The 21,261-nt window shown below is 53.4% G+C and overlaps 13 protein-coding genes across 13 annotated transcripts; 5 read left to right on the top strand and 8 right to left on the bottom strand.

The window, feature by feature from the left end:
- Positions 1-764: 764 nt before the first annotated feature.
- FA10DRAFT_266078 (ACN9-domain-containing protein) lies at positions 765-1,352 on the bottom strand. Its single transcript, XM_025521348.1, has 2 exons — positions 1,031-1,352; positions 765-973 (listed from the first exon to the last, which is right to left on the bottom strand). Exons 1-2 carry the CDS (start codon positions 1,343-1,345, stop codon positions 794-796), a joined length of 495 nt encoding a protein of 164 aa, XP_025379489.1. The 5' UTR covers positions 1,346-1,352; the 3' UTR covers positions 765-793.
- A 319-nt stretch (positions 1,353-1,671) lies between these two features.
- Positions 1,672-2,266, bottom strand: FA10DRAFT_259506 (hypothetical protein; the record flags this gene model as incomplete). Its single annotated transcript, XM_025519974.1, has 2 exons — positions 1,672-1,792; positions 1,866-2,266. The coding sequence occupies 2 exons, from the start codon at positions 2,264-2,266 to the stop codon at positions 1,672-1,674; spliced, it is 522 nt and encodes a 173-aa protein (XP_025379488.1).
- Positions 2,267-2,764: 498 nt separating this feature from the next.
- On the bottom strand, positions 2,765-3,211 carry FA10DRAFT_228402 (hypothetical protein; the record flags this gene model as incomplete). Its single annotated transcript, XM_025518747.1, has 1 exon — positions 2,765-3,211. The coding sequence occupies one exon, from the start codon at positions 3,209-3,211 to the stop codon at positions 2,765-2,767; it is 447 nt and encodes a 148-aa protein (XP_025379487.1).
- Positions 3,212-3,544: 333 nt separating this feature from the next.
- FA10DRAFT_266076 (hypothetical protein) lies at positions 3,545-4,719 on the top strand. Its single transcript, XM_025521347.1, has 4 exons — positions 3,545-3,771; positions 3,837-4,037; positions 4,101-4,205; positions 4,273-4,719. Exons 1-4 carry the CDS (start codon positions 3,670-3,672, stop codon positions 4,507-4,509), a joined length of 645 nt encoding a protein of 214 aa, XP_025379486.1. The 5' UTR covers positions 3,545-3,669; the 3' UTR covers positions 4,510-4,719.
- Positions 4,691-5,807, bottom strand: FA10DRAFT_89233 (Ham1-like protein). Its single transcript, XM_025525758.1, has 2 exons — positions 5,800-5,807; positions 4,691-5,726 (listed from the first exon to the last, which is right to left on the bottom strand). The coding sequence occupies exon 2, from the start codon at positions 5,465-5,467 to the stop codon at positions 4,805-4,807; it is 663 nt and encodes a 220-aa protein (XP_025379485.1). The 5' UTR covers positions 5,468-5,726; positions 5,800-5,807; the 3' UTR covers positions 4,691-4,804.
- A 197-nt stretch (positions 5,808-6,004) lies between these two features.
- FA10DRAFT_88998 (hypothetical protein) lies at positions 6,005-6,768 on the bottom strand. The gene is made up of 4 exons (XM_025525757.1): positions 6,737-6,768; positions 6,466-6,613; positions 6,378-6,386; positions 6,005-6,307 (listed from the first exon to the last, which is right to left on the bottom strand). Coding segments are annotated over exons 1-4 (315 nt in total). The 5' UTR covers positions 6,738-6,768; the 3' UTR covers positions 6,005-6,150.
- Positions 6,769-6,860: 92 nt separating this feature from the next.
- FA10DRAFT_266074 (CDK-activating kinase assembly factor) lies at positions 6,861-8,663 on the top strand. Its single transcript, XM_025521346.1, has 4 exons — positions 6,861-7,194; positions 7,257-7,345; positions 7,423-7,649; positions 7,710-8,663. The coding sequence occupies exons 1-4, from the start codon at positions 6,973-6,975 to the stop codon at positions 8,420-8,422; spliced, it is 1,251 nt and encodes a 416-aa protein (XP_025379483.1). The 5' UTR covers positions 6,861-6,972; the 3' UTR covers positions 8,423-8,663.
- FA10DRAFT_259503 (glycosyltransferase family 58 protein) lies at positions 8,484-10,246 on the bottom strand (the record flags this gene model as incomplete). The annotated part of the gene is made up of 6 exons (XM_025519973.1): positions 8,484-8,712; positions 8,774-8,909; positions 8,973-9,258; positions 9,325-9,763; positions 9,817-9,916; positions 9,982-10,246. The coding sequence occupies 6 exons, from the start codon at positions 10,244-10,246 to the stop codon at positions 8,484-8,486; spliced, it is 1,455 nt and encodes a 484-aa protein (XP_025379482.1).
- Positions 10,247-10,667: 421 nt separating this feature from the next.
- FA10DRAFT_285166 (hypothetical protein) lies at positions 10,668-13,639 on the top strand (the record flags this gene model as incomplete). Its single annotated transcript, XM_025523969.1, has 3 exons — positions 10,668-11,990; positions 12,078-12,957; positions 13,038-13,639. 3 exons carry the CDS (start codon positions 10,668-10,670, stop codon positions 13,637-13,639), a joined length of 2,805 nt encoding a protein of 934 aa, XP_025379481.1.
- Positions 13,589-14,625, bottom strand: FA10DRAFT_266072 (hypothetical protein). The gene is made up of 2 exons (XM_025521345.1): positions 14,107-14,625; positions 13,589-14,039 (listed from the first exon to the last, which is right to left on the bottom strand). The coding sequence occupies exons 1-2, from the start codon at positions 14,462-14,464 to the stop codon at positions 13,837-13,839; spliced, it is 561 nt and encodes a 186-aa protein (XP_025379480.1). The 5' UTR covers positions 14,465-14,625; the 3' UTR covers positions 13,589-13,836.
- Positions 14,626-15,022: 397 nt separating this feature from the next.
- FA10DRAFT_266071 (glycoside hydrolase) lies at positions 15,023-17,664 on the top strand. The gene is made up of 3 exons (XM_025521344.1): positions 15,023-15,634; positions 15,703-15,844; positions 15,910-17,664. Exons 1-3 carry the CDS (start codon positions 15,177-15,179, stop codon positions 17,404-17,406), a joined length of 2,097 nt encoding a protein of 698 aa, XP_025379479.1. The 5' UTR covers positions 15,023-15,176; the 3' UTR covers positions 17,407-17,664.
- A 105-nt stretch (positions 17,665-17,769) lies between these two features.
- Positions 17,770-19,913, top strand: FA10DRAFT_239865 (hypothetical protein). The gene is made up of 3 exons (XM_025519192.1): positions 17,770-18,297; positions 18,359-18,503; positions 18,567-19,913. The coding sequence occupies exons 1-3, from the start codon at positions 17,978-17,980 to the stop codon at positions 19,821-19,823; spliced, it is 1,722 nt and encodes a 573-aa protein (XP_025379478.1). The 5' UTR covers positions 17,770-17,977; the 3' UTR covers positions 19,824-19,913.
- FA10DRAFT_88878 (cytochrome b5) lies at positions 19,895-21,154 on the bottom strand. Its single transcript, XM_025525756.1, has 5 exons — positions 21,071-21,154; positions 20,624-21,005; positions 20,481-20,552; positions 20,166-20,420; positions 19,895-20,101 (listed from the first exon to the last, which is right to left on the bottom strand). Exons 2-5 carry the CDS (start codon positions 20,897-20,899, stop codon positions 19,967-19,969), a joined length of 738 nt encoding a protein of 245 aa, XP_025379477.1. The 5' UTR covers positions 20,900-21,005; positions 21,071-21,154; the 3' UTR covers positions 19,895-19,966.
- Positions 21,155-21,261: the final 107 nt, after the last annotated feature.

Here is a 21,261-nt window from a genome sequence, read left to right as displayed (position 1 = left end):
AGCGTGAATGTTGTCAGCGGCTCTGATGGCCTCAACGTTCCAGTGCATCTTCTCTTCATGGAAGTGATGATGGAGACATCAACTCAAAGTGCGGTTTTTTATTCTCGATCCACATTGCCGTGACTGACCTAAATACGCAGATCTGCTAACTACTAACTAGGTCACAGCGACAATTCTGCAATTTTAGCTTTTCATCAATGATGCAGCAAGAAAAAAAAACTGTTCATTCACGCGATTTAAGGGTTGTCCAAGATGAAAATTACTCAAAAAATGATTAAGTTAGGACAAAAAAACATAACAGTCCTCGAAATATCCTTTTAGATAGAAGAAATAGAGGAATTTTCGCCAACACTGTTGACCCAGGGCCCCAAAATAGCCAATATCAGGAATAGGAGTGATGTCTGTGTAACGTCGACAGGACGGCTTTGGCCTCAGTCACACCAAGTTGCCCAACCTGATGTCTGTAAATCTTCTATGAGCATGTCAGGGTTCATACTCTCTGTCGGAGCTTCTAACAAATCATCTCAAAAGCACCATCTCTCCTCGAGCGGTTCCGAGTCAAAGTTGAGCCACTCTGATGCATGAATTTGGTAGACCCTGTCTCGAGCCTTTTGTGGTGCAGAGAGAGCGGACGGAAGAGGTACATGTGATCAGGTCTATCAAGTTGCACACACCGAATGACGAGATCATTTACAGTCTCCGACACTCAAGCATCGAAATGGTTTGCGAAGATACTGAGATGGATTGCACTTATGCAGCATTAAGCTAGTCTTACATTCATTCAGTCCGGGATTCACTCTCCCTTCCCACTTCTCGCCTTTCTATCTTCTACAATTTTCTGTAGTGCATCGTCGACAGCTTCCTGCACAGCCTTCTGGCCGCCTGGCGGTTGAGACTCGGCCTTTGCCGGATCAAAGAGCGTTCTAGTAACTGTCATGAGCTCGTGGAGCTGGTAGAGCTGCTCCTCGGACAACTTCTCTCGCTGCTGTCAGCCTATCAAAGCATGAGCGAGCCGCACCTTTTCAATCACCTTTTCGAATTGTGCCGTATCGATCTTTCTGCCTTTGTATCCTTGTCCATCTTTCTCGATCCCATCAAGGTAGAGCTTCCATTGGGTCAAGAAGCCAACTATTTGAAGCGGATTCTCGATTGATCTGTGCCGCCGGAATTCGTCCTTGACGTATGTATCTCCCAGGGTCCGCATCTCGAGGTTCGGGAGGCTTCGGTGTGCGCGAAGCAAGCGGCGGTATAGCGGTAGCGGTGGTAAGAGAGATGCAGCTGCAAGACCTACATCGCGCGAAGAAGTGCTGGCCGGAGACGCAAGGCGTGTCAGTGAGGAATACATGGAAGTGATGAAAGTGATCTACGACTGTGCAGCTTGGACGGCAGCTTACAAATTTTAAGCCTCAAGATTGTTAGTCTAGTAATGGCTTTTATTTGTCTGATAATAGAGGGTTCACAGCGATCCTAAAATAGAGGTGCACCACGACGCCTCACCCACACAATGAACAGCCAATGGTGCAAAGTTTGCGATCCGAATTGGACAAGTAGCATACATCGAGGAGGGGCGCTCTGATTAATCCGGCCATTCTGCGAGCGCCCATAGCGAACGTCGGCAATCATCTAAAGGGGGCCCATCTAAGGAGTACATAGGTTTGGCACGAGTTAGAACTAAATGCCCAGCTCAAAAGCAGGCTTCTTTGGTGAGAAGTCCATGCCGACCTTGGCTCCCAGACGCTTCAGAGCTGTGAAGCCTGGTCCGTCAGCTGCTGGCAAATTGTTCCAAATCAACCTTTGCGGCAAATTTAGAATGTCCGTCAGCCATCGACCTCAAGAGCGAAGAAAGGGAAGAAGGCAGTACTCACGTAATGACGAGCAGATAGATGAAAGCCCAGAAGGTGACCTCGACTCGATGCTGTCCGGCATCCTCTTCGCTCGTCGCTGCCCCTTCGTCCCTCTTGCTCTTGATTTTCCTTCCCGTCAAACTAAATCGAAGGTAGGTCGTGCCGATGATGCCGCCAATGGCGAGGCCCTGGAGCGCGGGTATGAGAAGTCCTTCGACAAACGTGTCCATACCGTCGGTCCACAGCCCCATGCGCTTGAGGATCATGTACGCCACGTAGACAGGAATAATGATATGTGGCATGAGTGTGGTGAAGTGGAATCCGCCATGGCGAATCGTTTCGGAGAGAAAGCGAAACAGCCGAAATTGACCTTTGACTTCGGCGCCTGGTTCGGGATAAGGGCGGAAAGTGGGCTTCGACATGGCGATCAAGGCTGGCCAAGCGATATGAGCCGGAAGGGCGACAGCCGAAAAGCAAGAAGGTTCAGCTCTTTTCTTCGGGCGTGAGCGCGTAGAGGAGAGGGAAAAGAAGAAGGTTGACAACACTAAGTAGAAAAGCAAGAGTGAGGCTGAGTGGGGCTGGACTGCTTGTTGAAAGTTGCCCTTTTGCTCATCCCCGCTTTTGGAGATTTTCCCTTGGAGTTCGCTCAGCGAGGTCAATTTTCACGCGTCGTTGGCGCGAAGGCATTTGCTTGAGTTGGCTTCCGGGAGCACAGACTACTGCTCTACTGCTCTACTACACGGCTGCATCTACACTATCACCAGAATGGAGGACTAGCAAAGTCTTAAGATGACAGAGATACTCACGAGAAACAGGCTCAGGTAGAAGTTCAAGCGAAATGACATGGCGAAGTCCAAGGCAGGGGGAAACTCGCTCATAGACGCCGCAGAGATTGTGTTCGCGCATGCCCCAACCGACGCTCACCGGCTTTGCCCTTTCCTCCGCTTCGGCTGCTGGGTTGTGTCTTTCCTCTCATTTGCGCGCCCTTCTGTGCTAGAAGATTGGACGAAGTCGATGTTGGACCGTTTGCCAAGGCCTTTTCTAGCCTCGGCCGCATCGTGTTTAGCCCGTTGTAGCTGAGCGATGTGAGTCTTCCCACCCTGCATTTGAAGCTCTCGTCTTGCCGGCGTGCTTGCAGGCCATATCAAGTCTGAGTCGGTTGCATCGTTGTCTTCCTTGTAGTCTACCTTACCGGCCATGACCGGATAAGCGCTTGCTGTCTCATCAACGGCGACCCAGTCGACGAGTTTGGCGTATATGTGTGGATTGCGAAAAGCTCGATTGCGCGAGAGCGAAGCATTGAAGTGCATCCCTTGAGCCTTGAGCGTGTGGAAATGCGCCAGCTTGGCCTGCAGAGCACTCGTCATTTGCCGCGGAGACAGACTGAGATCGTCTGAAGCCTCCCACTCACCTGGAGTGATGCATCTACCTGGCCCTCCTTGTCCTTGTCTAAGCCCCATTCGTTGTCAGGAGGGCCACTGGGGAGCCTCCGAGGGAGGGGCGCGAGCGAAGAAAGACATGTGGCCGCAGCAGAGCGGGCCCTATCTTCGTAGACGCTCCGGACACCAGCTGTCCCTCTGTGGCCTGCCTCCGGTGTCATTCTTCTATGTCGCGTTTACTGTCCGTTGTTTGAAGTGCTTTTCGTGTTTGCCCTAGCTGATGACGCTTCGTTCGAAAATTGGGCTGGCCGATGGCGTCACCGCGCAGAGGAGATACAGAGGAACTCAAATAAACGTGCCCTACCTGGCACCCTTCCTTCATTCCGCCACCACCTGTATCGATCTTCACCTCTCTTTCCATCCACCTCGATAGCCCATCCATCAGCATGTCCTCTGCTCAGAATCTCCAGGACCAGGCAAGCCAGGCGGCTGCCGACGCTCAGAAGACGGCTTCCAATGCCGCAACCGAGGCGCAGAAGCAGGGCCAGGTGGGTAATTTCGAGGCAGGTCTGGCGTGATTCGCTTTCACTTACTCTTTTCTTTTGTTCTACAGAGTCTCTATGAACAGGGAACGAAGCTCGCCAGCGACACTCTCGCATACGCTCAGCAACAAGCGCAGGGCATCTTGGGTGGCGCTCAGAAGGGTGCTCAGGACGCTGGCAACCAAGCCTCTCAGGCTGTCGATCAAGCTTCCAAGGCTGCCGACCAGGCGGGCAAAGACGCCTCCAACATTGCCAACAGCGCTAGCAAAGAGGTGAGTCACCAGCACTCTCCTTTCTCTGAACCGAGCCCTGACGAGCCACCGCTTTATTTGTAGGGTTCTCAACAGGCTCAGCAAGCTCAGCAGTCGCTTGGCGACCTCGCTCAACAGGCTAGGGAGTTGGTCGGAAACGTACTAAACCAGGCCAATGAGTACATCAAGGTGAGGAGACAGCCTTGTGACCCTGCCGTTGTTGAACCGCTGCTCATTTCGAAAATGTTGTGCCCAGCCCCAAGAAGCCAGCGACCAGGCGCAGTCTTATGTTGACCAAGCCCGCAACACTGCCTCCAACGTCGTTGACCAGGCCGCCGGCATCATTAGCGGCGCTCAAAAGGATGCATCGAATGCTGCCTCGGACGTGTCCAAGCAAGCCGGCCAGGCTGCCGGCCAGGTTCAAGAACAGACCAATTCTGCTGCCGCTCAGGCCAAGGGAGCGGTCCAAGGCGCGACCGGGGCTGGCAAGTAAAGGGCGCAATGACGGTTCCGTCTGCGATACCCACCTTCTTTCTATTTCTCATCTCTTGATGTGCTAGGAGCGGATGTAGATGTCTTCAACCAGCCTCATGAAATTTGCAGCGCTTCCCAAATAACATCTTCAACAAGCCTCCTGAAATTTGCAACGCTTCCCAGATTTTGTTATTTTACGAAGTGTTGATTACTGTCACTTCGAGAGGATTTCTAGCATGGGCTTGAGATGTATTCTGCTTCAATGCCTGACTGCTTCAGCAAACGGTAAGAGGACCGAGGCGAAATGAAGAGCACTAGGCGTCTTTGAGGCCCAATGCATCTCTCGCGAACAACTTGAACGCCCTCGCGCGATGGCTCAGGGCGCTTTGCGCTCCGGGCGCCCAGCCATGTTTTTCTTCAGCGCTCAGCTCTCCAAATGTCTTTCCTTGGCATATCTCGTCGTCCGGTTGAAAGCAAGCATCGTATCCGAATCCATTGTTTCCCCTCGGCGGCCAGACAATATGTCCGTGAACTTCTCCTCGAAACTCCGTTGTCGTAGACCCATCAGGGTCAGCGAGGCTGAGGACGGCGACGAATTTTGCTCGGCGCTGCTCAGGCCTTATCAAGCCCTTGGCGTTGAGCTGATCATTGACGTCTTCCATCGCCTTTGCAAAATCTTTCGAAGGGCCTGCCCAGCGTGCCGAGTAGATGCCGGGCGCACCCTCGAGGCCATCGACGCAGAGACCCGAGTCGTCCGAGAGGCTCGCGACCTTGGCAACCCTAGCTGCTGCAAGCGATTTAATCTGGGCATTGGCTTCGAAAGTCGTTCCCGTCTCTTCGGGCTCCTCGAGGTTCGCATCTCCAGCAGAGAGCACCTGGAACCCGAGAGGATGAAGAAGCTGCCTGAATTCGCGAAGCTTGCCGGCGTTGTGGGTCGCGATGAGCAAAGGGCCGGGCGGGCTGACAAGTGCCGTCATCTTCGTCGTTCCCTCTATCCGATGGGGGGTAGAGAGTGACCAAAGCAAATGTTGCGCTGATTTACACTGAGCAGTCGTAACTGAAAAGGAAAAGAATCATCCCTTCATCATGATTAAAACCATTTAGTTTAAATCGTGCTAACGCGCTTGACAAGCAGTGCATCCCTTTTGACCGTGACGTTTTCGGCCCTCTGAGGCCGGCTGCAAAGAGCGGGCGCCGACTATGAGCTTCATATACAGTGCTCCTTATGGATCCGCCCTGACGACAGTAGGGAGGGCCTCGTCGGTCAGAAAGCTCATCCGCCGAGAGAGGGACTACGACGTGGGCTCACAAGATAATAACCGAGGAAGCAAAGAGCAGGCGGGCTACTGTATGAAGTTCTTCTTCTAAATGATCGCTTTACAAAGTCTGTAGCAAGCAGTGGCTAATCTCCAGCTCGTATATGTAAGCTACGTTGGCTCTTAGCCTCTGTCGGTAAGGGGTAGCATTCATCGAAGGTGACGGAGACGCCATCACACACGCACCTTGCACAATGTGAGCATTCTCACCGAATCATCTCTTCAAGCGACCCTAGGCTTGGAAAGACGGAGCAGGGGCAAGGAGCCTTTGGCAATTGGTTAGTGTGTGTGGTCCGCATTACTTTACATGTGGTGCTGCATAATGGACGTCATCGCTGGCTGCTTCACTTCGAGTTCCACGACTGTTCGGCCCGCGCTGCCCTTCTCGCGTCGACTTCGTTGAGAATACGCAGACCGCCGGGTAGACGAGCGATTCGGCGCACTTGCTCCTCTTGCTCACGAGTGAGATCCGATTCGGTACGGATGACTGTTCCAATGGACCTATGCAGACTTATTGTGAGCCCCGCTGCATGTATTCGTCGCCCTGAGGAGCACGACTCAGCCAACTCACATGAAGAAACTGTCCTCGGTCAAGTTAGACATAACTTCAATTAGCCTGTCGCTTCGGCAGCAAATCCCAGCCTGTCTTTCGACTTTACCCAAATGTAGCTCCAGAAGTTGCCATGTACTTTCCAAGCAGCCTCAGCGGTCCATCCGGTCCTGCCCCACCTCGAAGGACCTGGAGCGAACCACCGATGAACCCGATAGCTAGCCCTACTCCCGTGCCCATCGCGGCTCCCATCATCACTTGATATTTGACGAAGCGTCAGCATTTTGTTCTGCCCAAAGCATCGTTGGCTTACGTTTTTGAAAGATGGAAGGCTGCTGAGGCATCTGAATTGTCGACACAGTCGCCATAGCTGATCTAACTTTTCCGGGGGGATGGTAATCGTGCAAGCGAGGGAGCGAGGAAGCTGCTAGGAGGGAGAAGAACGGGACTCGGGAGTATTCTCAAGCTTTATTTGCGCGTCTGCATCTTCAATGTCTACACGCCAAACGCCACCATTGCCAAGTGTCCTGTCTGCTGAGTCGAGGGTGGGGAAAGAGAAGCGGCTCCAGCGAGACACGATCACCGAGCCCGCACGCCTCTTGATCGGCTATTCACAATGTCCAGAAGGGGTGCTCACACCTCGTTGCGCGGTCGAAGTTCGGCGAATTCAGCAGCAAGCGCCGGGCTCGCTCGACAAACCTCGTCGACAAACCCTGTCAATCGAGCTACGAGCGCCGGTGGAAGTGGTCTTCCTTTTGTCGGAGGAGCGGCTTCGATCACCAATGGTTCAAGATCAAAGCAGATGAACGACCCCAGCAGGCGTATCTCTGAATACTCGGTGAGCAGAAGAGGCAGCCACAGGTTGGAAGTACTTTCTGACCTATTTCTTCCTTCCATTAGTCGCCGGACGACAAGTGTCCACAATGCCGGACCGATCGCTTCTTGAACCCTAAGCTTCGGCTGCTCGTTTCACCCTGCTACCACAAGATGTGAGTTGCAAGCGTGTCGTCTACACTGCCATTGCTTCCGACCCCTGCTGACCATACGATGATGTCGAAACGTCAAGGTGTGAATCCTGCATCGATCGTATCTTCTCCCTTGGACCAGCTCCTTGTCCCGAATGCGGGAGAAACTGTCGAAAGAACCAATTCGGCGGTCAAAGATTTCAGGATCTAAACGTTGAACGCGAGGTCGACATTCGCTCGACGATTGGGAGACTATTCAACAAGCGAGAAGAAGACTTCGACGATCTAAAGGCGTACAATGATTATCTCGAGGAAGCAGAGAGTCTCAGTGGGTTGAATTGAATGCTTTACTGGATTTCTCGACGCTGACAGGTCTGAGAGCACACAGTGTTCAATCTCATCAATGATATCGATCTCCAAGAGACCAACGCCCGCATCGAAAGGTATGAACAGACGAATCGCAACAACATTGCTACCAACGTCAAATCTGCCGTCGCCGAATCGGAGGCCGCTCGAGTTCGGGAGGAAGAGGATAAGTCGGCTCGACAAGCCAAAGCTTCTCGTCGCCGTGAGCGAGAGGCGCGTGAGCGTGTCGAAAAGGAGCAGGAGGAGCGCGAACTCGTCGAAGCTTTAGCAGGCCGTGGTGGCCTTTCGGTCGAGAGTGTCATGCAAAGGCAGGGAGCAAATGCAAAAAGGAGAGAAGAAGCCAAAGAGCAAGAGGAAAGGGCAGAGGAGGAGGCCGAGAGGCGCAGAGAATTGGCTTCGGGCATCGTTAGGTCAGCTGCTCGAGGTCATGACAAGAGGAAAGCACAGGGAGAGGATGACGCAAGCTTGCCCATGTGGACGATTGAAATGGCCTACGACTTTGAAGGCCCTTTGGCCGCTCTCACAGATGCCAGCGGTCTTTTCGATGTGCGCACACAATCGCACCTGCGGACAACCAATGGTGCTATCGAGCTCGGCTACCTTGATCCATGGACTCGGCCTTCCTTTTCCGACATGGCAGATCACCTTCGCGCAGGAGGCTGGGACTCTGCCCAGGGCTGGAGCCGCTCTCTGCGCTCTGCCAGTGAAGTAATGGGACTCATGCCCCGGGCTTGAAGCCAATCAGTCAGAAGCCGACACACATGTATAATATCATATTCCACCAACACATTTGTCACTAGCCTTCGTCCTTGGCCCCAAGACGGGTCTTGCGAGCATACCTGGATGCTAGCTCCTTGTCAACATCTGCTTCGTCGCGCCGAACTTCATCGGCGAGAGCATCGTCTGCTTTAGATGCGTACAAGCCGGCCAAAAGGACGAGGTGGGAGAAGAGAAGGACTAGAGAAGACTCTGTGGTCGACGGAAACGTGTTCCAAGTCCATTCGATGGCGATGGGCAGAAGGATGCTGCAGCCAGCGTTAATTTTCCCGGAAGCAGATAATTGTCCAATGCGTGTGCGTAGCTCACCGAATGACATTGGGAAGCCTGGCCAGGTAGACGAGGATTGCCAACTGGTGCGCGTACCAAGAATAAAATTGATAGTGCAAGCTGCGGGCAAAGGCGATGCCGATGAGATTGCTAGTGAAAAGCGTTGTGACAATAGCTGCATAGTCACATAGTCAGTACCTTGCTCGAAAGCAGTCCCTCCTGCACCTGTGTTGCTTACCACGCGCACTAGGGGCCTTGACGCCTTTCGGAGTTCCATTGACGTGGCCCGTGAGCCATCTGAGACCATTGGAGCTGATACCCGTCCATCGGGTCGAGCACCACAGAGTGAGAAGGCCCAGGTGAAGCGAGAGGAGCCCAGCCGAAAAACGCTTGTCGAGAAACATCTTTTCATCGACGAATCGGAGGTTGACTGTCCACTTGTAGAGAAATTCTCGCGAAAGGTCGAATGCCGACGAGAGGTATGAACGAGGATCTCGCATAAGAAATGGCGCTGCTAGAAGGGCCTAATGGTTTGCTGCGCTTAGTATCTCGCCACAGGATAAAGATGTCCGCAACAATCTACTTCTCACCTGGACCGAGGCGACTACGATGCCTTCAACAAGGGACCTCCTGAGGCCCAAGGCGCGGTAGTAGATTGTGCACATGGCTGGCGCGAAAAGGAGGATATTCATCTTGACTCCTAGAGCCAAGCTGTAAAGAACGCTGGCAGAAGACCATTTCCGGCGGCACATGAGCCAAACACCGATGTAGAAGAAGAACATGGCCCAGCAATCGTTGAAGAGGCGCAGAACGTAGATGGAGTGAAGGCGTTTCGAAAAGACGAGGAGCGGTAGCACCACTGGCGGAATTCGAGCTTCTCGATAGATGGCCATTACGACAACCTCGGTGATCAGATAGAGAGTAAGGTAGGCCATTTGCGCCACCCGAATGTCTTCGCCTCCCCGAGTCAGCCGGAACAGCGCAGATGACAGGTAAAGATGAAGGGCAGGGTAGCTGGCACGAGCACCTCTTTGGTCAGGTGAATTCGTTGTGATCACAGACTTTCGCAAGCAAAAACTTACACGCAAGGACCAGTGTCACCGGAGATGAGATGATAAACTCTTTGTCCCTTTGCATAGATCGCGGCCTGCTGCATGTAAGTCGAAAAGTCGATTTCGGTATCTGCGGACGCAAGCGGTGGCCAATCAGCTCCTCAGGCCCCTGAAGTTCGCTACCAACTCACGTACACTTGACTGCTAAGACTATAATCAGGGTCAATACCGCGTCAATGACGAGTAAAAGCGTCGCAGGCACCCAGAAGAAGCGCTGCGTCCAAAGGGTTCGGGTAAGGATTCTCTTGAGCCAAGTCAATGGCATCTCATCGTCTTCCTCCGATAGAAATCTCCTGTAGCTTCCAGGTGTGTCGACAGTCAGAATCTCACGACCATCGCCATGGCGCTCTCTAACGCGCACTCCCGTGCCGGAGAGCGCTTGTGCTCGCGCCGTAGCCATCCTCGACGTTGTGAGGAGAGATCTCTTCCAGCTCGGTCAACACAGAATAAGCTTAAATCGATCTTGTCAGGCCACGTGTTCGAAGGACTGCCAAAGAAGCCAACCTCAGCGCTCTGGTTCGCGGAGGAAAAAAGAGCGCTTTGTGGGGGCCTATTATCGGGGTCTAGTCCATTTCATCGTCTCACGTCATAGGATGTATGGCAAAACCAGGGTCGAACAGTCTTTCTCCTCCGATGCGTGTAAATTGGGAGGAACAAATTCTTTTGACGAAGCATGGAAGAAGGAGAGCAACACGTCTCCTGTTTTCTCTCCACATTGCCTGCAAACGTTTGGTCCCGCCCACGACCCGCTATATTCTAAATCCATCCTCGTTGCGGTTCACTCGACAACGAACGGGCCTAGAGCCCCGCGATCCAGAATCATGACCCTCATCGACGCCCTCGCAGCGTTACAAGAAGGCGCCCTTCCCACTAATCAGCAGACGATCGCCTTTCTTAGAAGCCTAGCCCCTCCGCCTTCAGAGAGGGGCGATGGTACAAAACAGACCAGCCGTCTTGTCGGGGACCTGCAGACTGTCCTGGACGACCTCATAGTCCTGATCAAGGAACGTAATGGTGACGAAGAGCTTCAAGAATTTCTCTGGAGGACAGGCGGTGTGGCTGGACAAATTGGACAAGACGGCCTCAGAATTCGGTTCGGCAAAGATGAAGAAGCAAAGCGGAGGACAAAGGAGGACAAGAAAAAGAAGAAGACGAAGCCGTCCTTGAAGGAAAGAGCGCGCAAGACCGAAGCCACGATGAAGTCTAATGCAACCACGGCTGTTCACCACCTCCGGGCGCTAACCAAACTACTTGTCGTTCAACCCGAACTTCGTCACATCATCGCCGACTTCGGATATATGTTCGCAGAAGTGGTGGACAAGTCAACTGGGCAGTCGATTGCCGAAGCTCGCCAGGAATTTGGCCAGGTCAAGAGTACCACGGGAACCATGCAGAGCATCACTGACAGAGCTTTCGCCGCCTCCCAAGCGCAAAAAGTACAAACCCGAGACGTAGTCAGCAATTTGGGCAGTGCACCAGCAAAAGGAGAGGGCAGTAGTGGAGCAGCTAAGGCTGCAGACCTCGATGAAGGAGCCAAAGACGGTACCGTCGTGATGCAAAATCTCTCATCATTGCGCGAACAGCTTTCGGCCACACTGTCGGGACCCGAGATCTCCCTCGAAGCAATTCGCGACGAGCTCGCCAACGGACACTCTTTCCCTTCTTTACAACAACTTCGAACAGGGGCGTTGACCTCGGCCGGAAAAGCGGCGGTGGGCTGGCACGACGTTGAGAAAGTGCAACCAAGGGCAAACGATGATGCTCCTGTACCTTTTAGCGAGATTGAGAATGGGCTCATGCCAACAGATCTGGTCGATGCGGCACAGATGGTAGCAGTCGGAAGCAAGAGATTTCATTTGGCACCAGGCGCAACTCGAGATCTCGCACAGCAGTCCAGAGACAATGTCGTAAAGAATTTTAGCGAGGCATGGACCGAGGAGAGGCAGCGTCGGATGCTGAATCGACTCAAGAAGCTCTGCATCGACTGTCAGTCCAGCAAAGACTACAAAGAAGCCTTGGTGTGGTTCATCGACTGTATCGAGAAGCTCGCCACGACCATGGAGTCTAAAATGGAGATGCCGCACACGACCATGGACGTCGCTCTTAGCGAAGCTTCGGAGCCCTTGATCCAATTGCTCGAAAACGTGAGTTGATTCCCCGCTATGAGTTCCTACTGCTCGAATTGCATAGCCTCTCTTTTCTCTTCTGACTTTTCTAAACCAATTCAATAGTTCTCTAATGGCCAGTCGCTTCGCTCGATCCTACAGACGATTCGAGCGCTGTCCTTTGGGGCGAAGGAGGACCCCAACATTGCAGCATTCTGGAAGGATGCCGATGCTCATTTACGTCGATGTCTGCTCGAGGATGGCTACGTTTTGCTTGTGGAAGCCGAAAAAGGAACTCGAGATCTCATCGAACGATTCCGCACGCTTGAGCAGGACTACCGTCGCCGCATATCTCAGCTCGTTGGCGAAGTGAAGGCTTTTGTGGAGTCGATTCGCAACGACGTTCTGTTGCTCAAGGTCCTCAACGACATCAAACAAGTCAGCAAAGATCTCTTTGTGGGAAAAGATGGCAAGCTACTTCCCAGCAAGCAGCTGTGGTATGAGCTGAGAAGCGTCATTCTACCTGCGCTCCTCGAGAAATTTGGTATCTTACCGGTTCCACGCATCAAATACCTTCATCCCGACTTTGACATTGTCATCGAGAATGTCGCCTTGGAGCTTAAACACCTTTTGCCTAACATTCTCGACGTCAAGATGACCAACGATGTTCACTTCGACTTCGAAAAGATTAAGTCGTCGACACACGAGCATTCGCTCAAGATCAAGTTCAAGGGCATGTCGTTGCGTGTTCATCAATTGGCCTTCGCCCTCACATCGCGTCTCGGTTTCACCTTTCACGATCGAGGCATCGCTGACCTACTGGTGGCCAACTTTGGCCTGTCCATCTATCTCGACGTTCCCAAAGACCCCGGCCCCCACTATTTCATCGTGAGAAAGGTCAAGGTCAAGCTACCGACACTGCAGCTCAAGGTTCACAAAAGCAATCACCGGATCCTCCACGCCATGGCCGGCGCCTTGGCAAGCAGCTACCTGACGAAGCTCATTCGTGAGTGACACTCACTAACCTCGAGCCTTGCCCTTGTGCGGCCCACGCTCATCTAATTTCTCATTTGATCCTTCTCAAAGTTCGCCACTTCATCGCAGAGGGAGTAACCCTTGGCCTCAAACAACTCGACGTTCAGCTCATGGCTGCGCGCCTTAGCAAGGACGGTGAAGAGGGCAAACTTGACCTCGTCGAGGTCAGGCGCCAGCTAGCAGAGCTGCGCGACTTGCTAAAAAAGTACCACGAACAGGCCGGCACTCTGGAGATTGACTTCAAGGGCATCAAAGGCGCCGATATCAAGGGCGTGGGTAGGTCAATCGAGGAATCGCATGCCGTCAAGTGGGTAAAAAAGCAAGTGGACGAGACGGGACGCAAAGAAATCGTGAGGAACCAGTGGAGGAGCAATGCTTTCGACATCGAGGGTACAGACACGATTCACTCGCCGCCACCCGGGGCCAGCCAAGCTGCGAGAGAAGCCAAGAAGAAACCGGAGGGCAGCACGACTGAAACAACGGTTAGAAAGGCAGACAAAGAGCTGCAGGCAGTGGCGGCACAGGAGGAACCAAGGAGAGCGCAGCTGCAAGTGCCTCAATCAATGGACAGTGAAGTGGGGAAGATGGCGGTGAGGTCAAAAGATCGAAACGGCCAAATTGCAAAGCTAGAAGAGGCGACCGAAAGACACTAATCTTGTGACCCCTCAACCCTGTTGAGACCCTATAAATTGTGATGGACGGGTACGGACCACGAGTAATACAGACGACTTTATTGTAGCTAGCCAGCCTACAAGAGCGTCGTTGAAGGGTAGTCACAGAATACTGTCTCCGACTTTCTACTCGATGACCGCCAGCTGCTCTCTTCAAAACAAGGAGATCAACATTGCCATCACTGGTCAGGAACGTCAGACGTATTCGCCTGATTGAGAATACCACCTTGGTACCCTCCAGCACCGCTCTCTGTGCCGAGGGAACGGCCTGCAGTATCTAGGAGTTCCTCGGGGCGGCGATTGGCAGACGACACAATCGAGTTTTGAGCCTGCTGAGGGTTCGATGTGCCCGCAGAATTGCGGGCGAGGTTGCGAAGGTCGGCTAAAGTGCAGCGTCAGCACTGTCCCGCCTTCAAAGTTCGCCAGCTTAGGAACGCTGAATCACTCACGCTGGTGAGAAGCCCACTCCGAATTCTTACTGTCCTGCGCCTGCTCCCTCTGTTGGAAGCTTGGAGTGTCGCCCATGCCTTTTTCAAAGCCGGACTGCTGTCCAAAACCAAGCTCGCCGGCTCCCTGGGTTCCCTGGCCAGCGTCAATAGCAGGCAACAACTCGCCTTCTCGCGTCGCTTGAGCACGCTCGCGGCGAGCATCTTGTTCGGCTCCAATCTCGGTACCCAAAGCCTCCGAACCACCGATGGCAGCACCACCGTCCTTGTTGGGCCCAGCTCTACCGCCTGGCAAAGTTCTCGAATGCTTGTCCTTCTCGTACTCGGCTAGAGAGCTTGGTGCGGCTTCGGAGCGAGTCATCTTTGCGTTCTGTGTTTCTTATGGAGGGTGGGAAGATGGATCTCACGGTGGGAGTTGAAGACAAAGAAGGAATGAGCCGTGAACTTTTTCATTTCGCGAATGCGCTCACGCAGCGGTAGCTATCTCTGCTTCTCAGTGGCCCACATCTCGCGTCGATGTCATTAGCGTGGAGAAGGACCCTGCCCTTTCCTCCAGCTTGACGTAGGCAGGAAGAACGCAACCAAACTACCTACCGGTAATTTAAGAAAGTCTCCACGTGCAACAACGCGCGACAGCATCCAACACCCCTCCAGAAGCAAATGTCAACAGACGTGCTGTGTCACTTCGATCGCAGCAGTAGGATGCAGTGGTGTAGTACATTTATGTAGATATGGTGTAGCAATCCGATTAGTATAGAAACAGATTTTAGTAGTAGTACAAGCCGGGAGGGCAGAGAGAGAGGAAGAGAGAGGCCGATAGAATCGAGATAGATGACTTGACCCGAGATGTTCAACATGCTATAGTCTTTTCCTTTTACACCATCTCGCCTTCGCTTCCGTCCTTTCTCTTCTCCCTCCTCCCTCTCTCTCTTTCAGGCCAGGTGCCTTGCCGCTCTTTCATCGTGACCAGACACCCTTGAAGGGCAGGTCGACTTCATCAACCCGACGCCGCTGGTCGGCAGTCTTATCACTTTCTTTGACCGTCACTGCGAATCGTGGAAGTCACTTCAGCAATGCGTCTCCTTCCCCGTGCGACAGGCGATCTCACGTCTTTGGCAACTGGTTTGTCTCTCGTCATTGCCAACTACAAGCCCACACCACAGCTACCCACCGCCAATGACACAGGTTCGTCTGGGTCACAAGAGTTGCTACCATCGTCGCAGGGCAATCATTTCCAGGTGCAGACACCTCAGATGATGGCTTCGCAGCCTCAACGGCCAGAGGACGAGTGGGGCTTGCCCTCGGTGCTCTACGTACCCCAAACGTCAAAGGTCGACACCGAGACAAGCGGTGCAAGCTCCTTCGCAGCGAATGGAAAGACCGTAGGTGCGGGCAATTGTCCAGTCCAAAGCGCCTACACACCCCAAGGTGGTTGGGACAAGCTGCCGCCGCCCGTCTACCCAGCCTTTGACCCCGTCATGGCCAATGTCTACCGATATCGTCAGCAGCAAGGCGTGGACTTGGGTGCTTGGTGAGCAAGCAAGACATGGTCATAACATATCTCCCGAAGAAAAGGCGCTGATCCTGCTTCTCTCTAAGGTTTGTCCAAGAGGCATGGATGTCTGGGTCTCTCTTTTCGTGCGCGACTGGCGGCAAGTCGGCAGAATACGACGTTCTCGATGGTTTTGGCCAGAGCCAGCAGGGCGTTAGCAGCGCCAAGGCATTCATGGAAAAGCACTGGGTGAGTGGGTGTTATCGGCAAATGCAATTGGCCCTTCTGAATCTTGATATTTCACCTCTCAACAGGACACTTGGATCACGGAGGCCGACTTTCAGAAGATGGCTGGCATGGGCATCAATACGGTCAGGCTACCCATCGGCTATTGGTCCGCCGGGCCTTACTTCACTCACGATTCTCCCTTCTCGGCCTACTCCAACGTGTACGAGTACTCTTGGCGCTACGTGGCCAGGGCCATCAATTGGGCAGCCAAGTACAACATCGGCGTCCTCGTGGATCTGCACGCCGCCTATGGTTCTCAGAACGGCCAAGCTCATTCCGGTTTGAGCGACGGCAACATCGAGTTTTACAACGACTTCAACATGAACCTCACCACCGAACTGCTTGTTTGGCTTGCCCATGAGATCTCAAACGTAACCAATGTTGTCGGTATTCAGCTGCTCAACGAACCCCAAGACCGCACGAGTCTCTGGCCTTGGTACACAAAGACCATGGACGCCATGCGCAACGCATCCGACAGCTCCGCAACGGTGCCCCTCTACTTTCATGACGCCTTCAACCTCAACAAGGGGGCCTCTTTTGTCTCGAAGCGATCCGACTTTGTCGTTCAGGACCACCATTCCTACTACGTCTATACGGCTGCAGACACCAAGCTCTCGGCCAAGGGGCATACGAAGGCCATCAATGGCCAAATTCAGCAGTGGATGGCCACCGAGTCGGATGTCGCCAGGCGCAACCTGGTCGTTGGCGAGTGGTCGTGCGCGCTGAATCCAGCCTCGCTTACCAAATCCACCAACAAGAGCAAGGACCAGAGGGACTTCTGCAACGCACAGCTCGACGTTTATGGTGATACGGCATCTGGCTTCATGTTCTGGAGCTGGAAAATGGAGAATTGTCAAGACAACGGCGGCTGGTGCTTTCAACAAGCTGCTGGTAACTCTTTGCCGAGCACATTTGACTCGTGGGGCCTCGAAAACGTCACGGCAAAGTTTTTTGCCGTTTCGAATGCCTCTACTCAAACCAACGTAGATGTCTTGACGAGGATCGAACAGATTGCACTTCCAGCACAAAACGGCGCAAAGAACGTCACTTCGACCTTGGCCAATGTCACCAATCATGCAATTATCGCAGCTCAAGATCACGGCGCTCGGATCGGCATGGTGGAAAAGCCGTTGGTGGGCCAACGGCGAGGAGCAGATCGGCAATCGTTCTGGCAGGCTGGAGGAAGCTATGCCAGTCGAGCTCGCCTCGCGGTGACTTCGCCAAAGAGGGATGCGGCGACGAAGGCAATGCCTGCGAACTCGGCGACATCAGCGGCATCCGCAGCTTCCGCAGCTGGATTCAATGACGGCTTCAAGTCGGCTCGCTTTTTCGCCGCCAAGGGCAATCTTTCACGTCTGGGCTTCGCTCAACAATACATGACGGACTCGTGGGCCGCCCGACTGAGCAACTCGCAATCCAAACTTTCGCTGCAAGCAAACAATTCTGACCAATATCTCGCTCAGTTTAAAGCGGGACTGCTCGCAGCCGAAGCCGAAATTGCCAGGGCCATCCTGACAACTTAGTGGACGCCCCGTTCGTATGATGTAATGTAGATTGACCTTCCATCGAACAGCATCGTCTTGCTTGCCACTCTCGCTCGCCTATCATTGCTGGTGATGCGTTCGAGATCTTATAGAATACTGACGTCGGCCAACACACGGCCTTCCTTTTGAAGCTTCATGGTGCCTTCCCAAAATGCCCGCGGCGTTGCGCCAAGACGTTCACACTGTCGTGAGCCGCACTTCTTGCTTAGGATAGAAAATACCGATAAACAAGAGTGGCAAAAGAATGTGGAGGCTGAGGGACATTTTAAGCTCCTGACACGTGACGGTTGGACGCATTAAGGAGGCCCGAGGCGACACGCCGGCATGACCTGAACACGTTCACTCGGGGCTGTCAACACTCTTCACTCCCTCTTATCGCCATCGTCGCCACCACCCTCTATACGCAACCATAGCGGCGACACGAGATTTATTTCAAGTCAGATCGCCCCCCTCATACCCTTCTGTGCGGCATCGTGTCTGCTCAGCGACCTTTCGAGATCTCCGCTCAACCGCGTTCTCCATCACTAGGCCTTCTTTCTCCTCGCAGAAGATGGGGGGCATAGATGGCCTCATACCGCTGCACTCCCCATTACGGAATCATCTACTGGGACAATACTTTCTCGTTTCCATCTTTGTGCTGCACTCGACCTACCATGGGCTGGCAAATACCGTCTTCTTCGGCAGCGACCCAGCGCAGCTCAAGAAGCGAGCATGGATCCTGACCACGGTCAACGCCCTCGTCATGACGCTCGCCAGCCTCCCCTTCCTCGTTGAACTTCTGTACTCGGGATTCGATCTGCATGCAGTAAAGCCAAGGACGGAGGACATTGTAGAACCGATGAGCTGTTTCTTCGTAGCTTATCTCTTGAGGTGAGAACGGCAATTTATTCGGAGGGCAGAGCGTTTCGTCACTCATCACCTTACCTCATAGCGACCTGGGCTTGGGCTCAGTCTACTACCGCAAGCTCATCAATCTGTCTAGCGGGTGGATTCATCATTCGGCTTACACCATCCTCTTTGCTTACTGGCTCCACAAAGGATGGGGTCATATCGCTGTCATGGCCTGCATCTTCGAGGTGAGCATATGCGTGCCACACTTTGACAATTTGCATACTGAATCAGGGTATGACGATTTCCAGCTTCCCACCTTTGTGATGGGAATCGCATCGCTTCATGCACCACTTCGCTCAAACGCCCTTTTTACCGGCACATTCTTCCTAACCCGCGTCTTTTTCCACTTTGGATTACTATGCGCCACCGTGACGCCTCACGGTCGCTCAACGCCAACCATCGACGGGAGCTGGGGACCAGCCATTTCCGTTCTAGCCACCTACCCTATGCACATATGGTGGGGTTACAAGTGTGTCATGTCTGTTCAGCGAAGGATGCGCAAGCGTAAGGCCGAAGCTCGACGGCAGCGAGAAGCGCAAAAAATCGCAGACAAGGAGGGCGTATCTTATTTCTTCAGTGGCGCGGGTCAACTCCTCAACGGCCTCCCTGCTCCAGACACGAGCAGCGCCCTCAATACACCAGCGACGACGCCAGGAGCCAGCCCGACTGGAGAGCGCCAGGCCCTCTTCAGCTCGGCTCTACAGCGCGTCGCTGGTACAAGTCGTGCGCCCATCAATCTCTTCATCGGGCGCCGAATCGCGAAGGAGCCGAGATCTGCAAGTGGCGTCGCCGATGTGAAATCGACTTTCACCTTGTCCACCACAACGCCAGGTATGCGTGGTGCAGGAGGAAAGCCGGCGCAAATTCGTGCAACTCAGATGGCATCACGGCAACCGTTTACTGCCCCTGTGCCACCCCAAGGAGCGACCGATGCGGATCGCGAACCATTTTTGGCCATCAGGTCGCCTGCCGAAGCACAAGACCGGGCTCGACGATTGGTGGCCGATGCCATCCGTAAGGCTTGGTCTTCAGCCCCCGAAGCATGGCGACGCCAATTTGAAGCCGAGATGGGCGACGAGGCGATTCCTTCGCGCGCTCGCGCTGCCATGACTGGTCGTCGAAGGTCTGGCGATAGCACAGCCACTTCGGCGTCTGAGACTGATAGTGAGAGCCTCACCGCCGAGGAGAAGTCGAGGATGCAGCGAGGCAAGGCGGCAGCAAGGCGCGCATTCTTTCGCGCTCTCCGCCGAGCCATCCACGGCCGTCTTCCTGGCGATGATGAGGAGGTTGCCAGCCAGGGCATCACGGGAGCTAAGGATCGAAGGATCTTAGAGGCCATTCTCAAGCTTAGCGGTCTTCCCTTGCCCCCGGACCTCGTTGGGCAAGATTATGCTGTGCGCGAATTCCCTGTGGAAAGAGACGTTGCAGGAGGCAGAAGGAAGCGCATTGTCGGTCAGATCCGAAGGAGGATGGAAGTGGCACGCAGAGAGATTGTTGTCGTATAACGAGAGAGGGACGGGCGGTGTATACCCACTGACACTGATTTCCATTACCAATTCATCTTGTGAAGGTCTTATTCTGTGATTGTGATCTCCCCTGTACTGATCGATCAATCAATTGCTACGCTTCGACTCGCCCTTCCTCCCAATTACAAGACGTCATCTGGCTCCTTGTGATTGGCGGCGTCATCGTCGCATGGTGCAGGAATGGGCGACGCTGGATCGACGTGAGGCAATTGAAGAACTCCGATGTTGTAGTATCGAGGATGTCCATCGAAAAATTGCTGTGGAGAATTTTCATCGGGGTCAACTTAACGAGCGGATGTGCCTTTTATATCGAGGACTCACCTTCCACGAAGCGATGGACTTGACAAGAGATGGGTTGCTCGTCATAAGTATACAATGGCGTGTTTGCATCATCAGACTTCTCACCAAGACATCTTGCTGACTCAAGCCCCTCAGATCGTGCGTCAAATGGGTCTCAAAACAACCTGTGACAAACGCCCGACTGGCATCACGACCGGCAAAGAAGCTGTAGGAACCTCCAGGTCCATAGATTTGCCGTCCCGCCGAGACGTCGTAGACCCTGCCCAGGATAGAGAGCTGTTGGTCTTCTACTGAGCTCGTGCACTTATCCCACATCTAGACATTACTTGCACTCACATAAATGGGCTTGTCTGGCGATGAGCCGTCGTACTGCTTGAGCTCTTCGGGCGTGAAGACTCTATGGTCGGGCTGGATTGAAGCGCTGTGTCAACAATCTCACGTCCTCTACCTTGCGCCGCTATCTAAGCTCGTATGCTCACAGGAAAGTAGGTTGCCTTCTTCACGTATCTTCCTCTGTAACCCCAAAGAATGTCGCCGGCGATGAATTGGCCTACACCTAGAGCGAAGAAGATGGAAAAAAGAGTCCACTTCAAAATCAAATATGTGATCTTAGCTCTTGGCTTCCTCGGCTCATTTGAGACGGTGCCTGACTTGGCAAGTCGTGGGTCCGACATGACGTCCTGTACGAGTCTGGATGCATCTAATCGAAGACGACTCTCGCTTTCCTGCTGTGTTCCGTGTCTCTGCCTGACCATTCTGGGGGTGTTTGATGGTCGAGGTAGACAGCAGGTATTTGTTTGAAGCTAATCTCCGACTTTGCATGCGCTCAGACTACTACTACCACTACTCTACACTACACTACTGTAGAGTAGACAAATTAGTCTCAAAACCCAATGAAACAAGGTTGCTTGCGTGCACTCACTGACACGTTGCCGGTGAGCGCATGCAGCCTTCAAAAATTTCGCTTCGGCGCTTTTTTGGCTCCAACCACCAGCGTGGCCAGCAACAACTACAACAATACCAACAACAACAGGGATATGTGGCAACAGCCTGTGCATGACGTGCTGGTTCTTGCAGGCTAGGCTAGCTAGCCCTTGGAAAGATCGTTGTCGCAGAG

The sequence above is a fragment of the Acaromyces ingoldii genome (genome assembly GCF_003144295.1).
Source record: "Acaromyces ingoldii strain MCA 4198 unplaced genomic scaffold FA10scaffold_2, whole genome shotgun sequence".
Taxonomy (NCBI): Eukaryota; Fungi; Basidiomycota; class Exobasidiomycetes; order Exobasidiales; family Cryptobasidiaceae; genus Acaromyces; species Acaromyces ingoldii.
The sequence above is the reverse complement of the archived record's forward strand: the minus strand, read 5'-3'. Positions and strand labels throughout refer to the sequence as shown.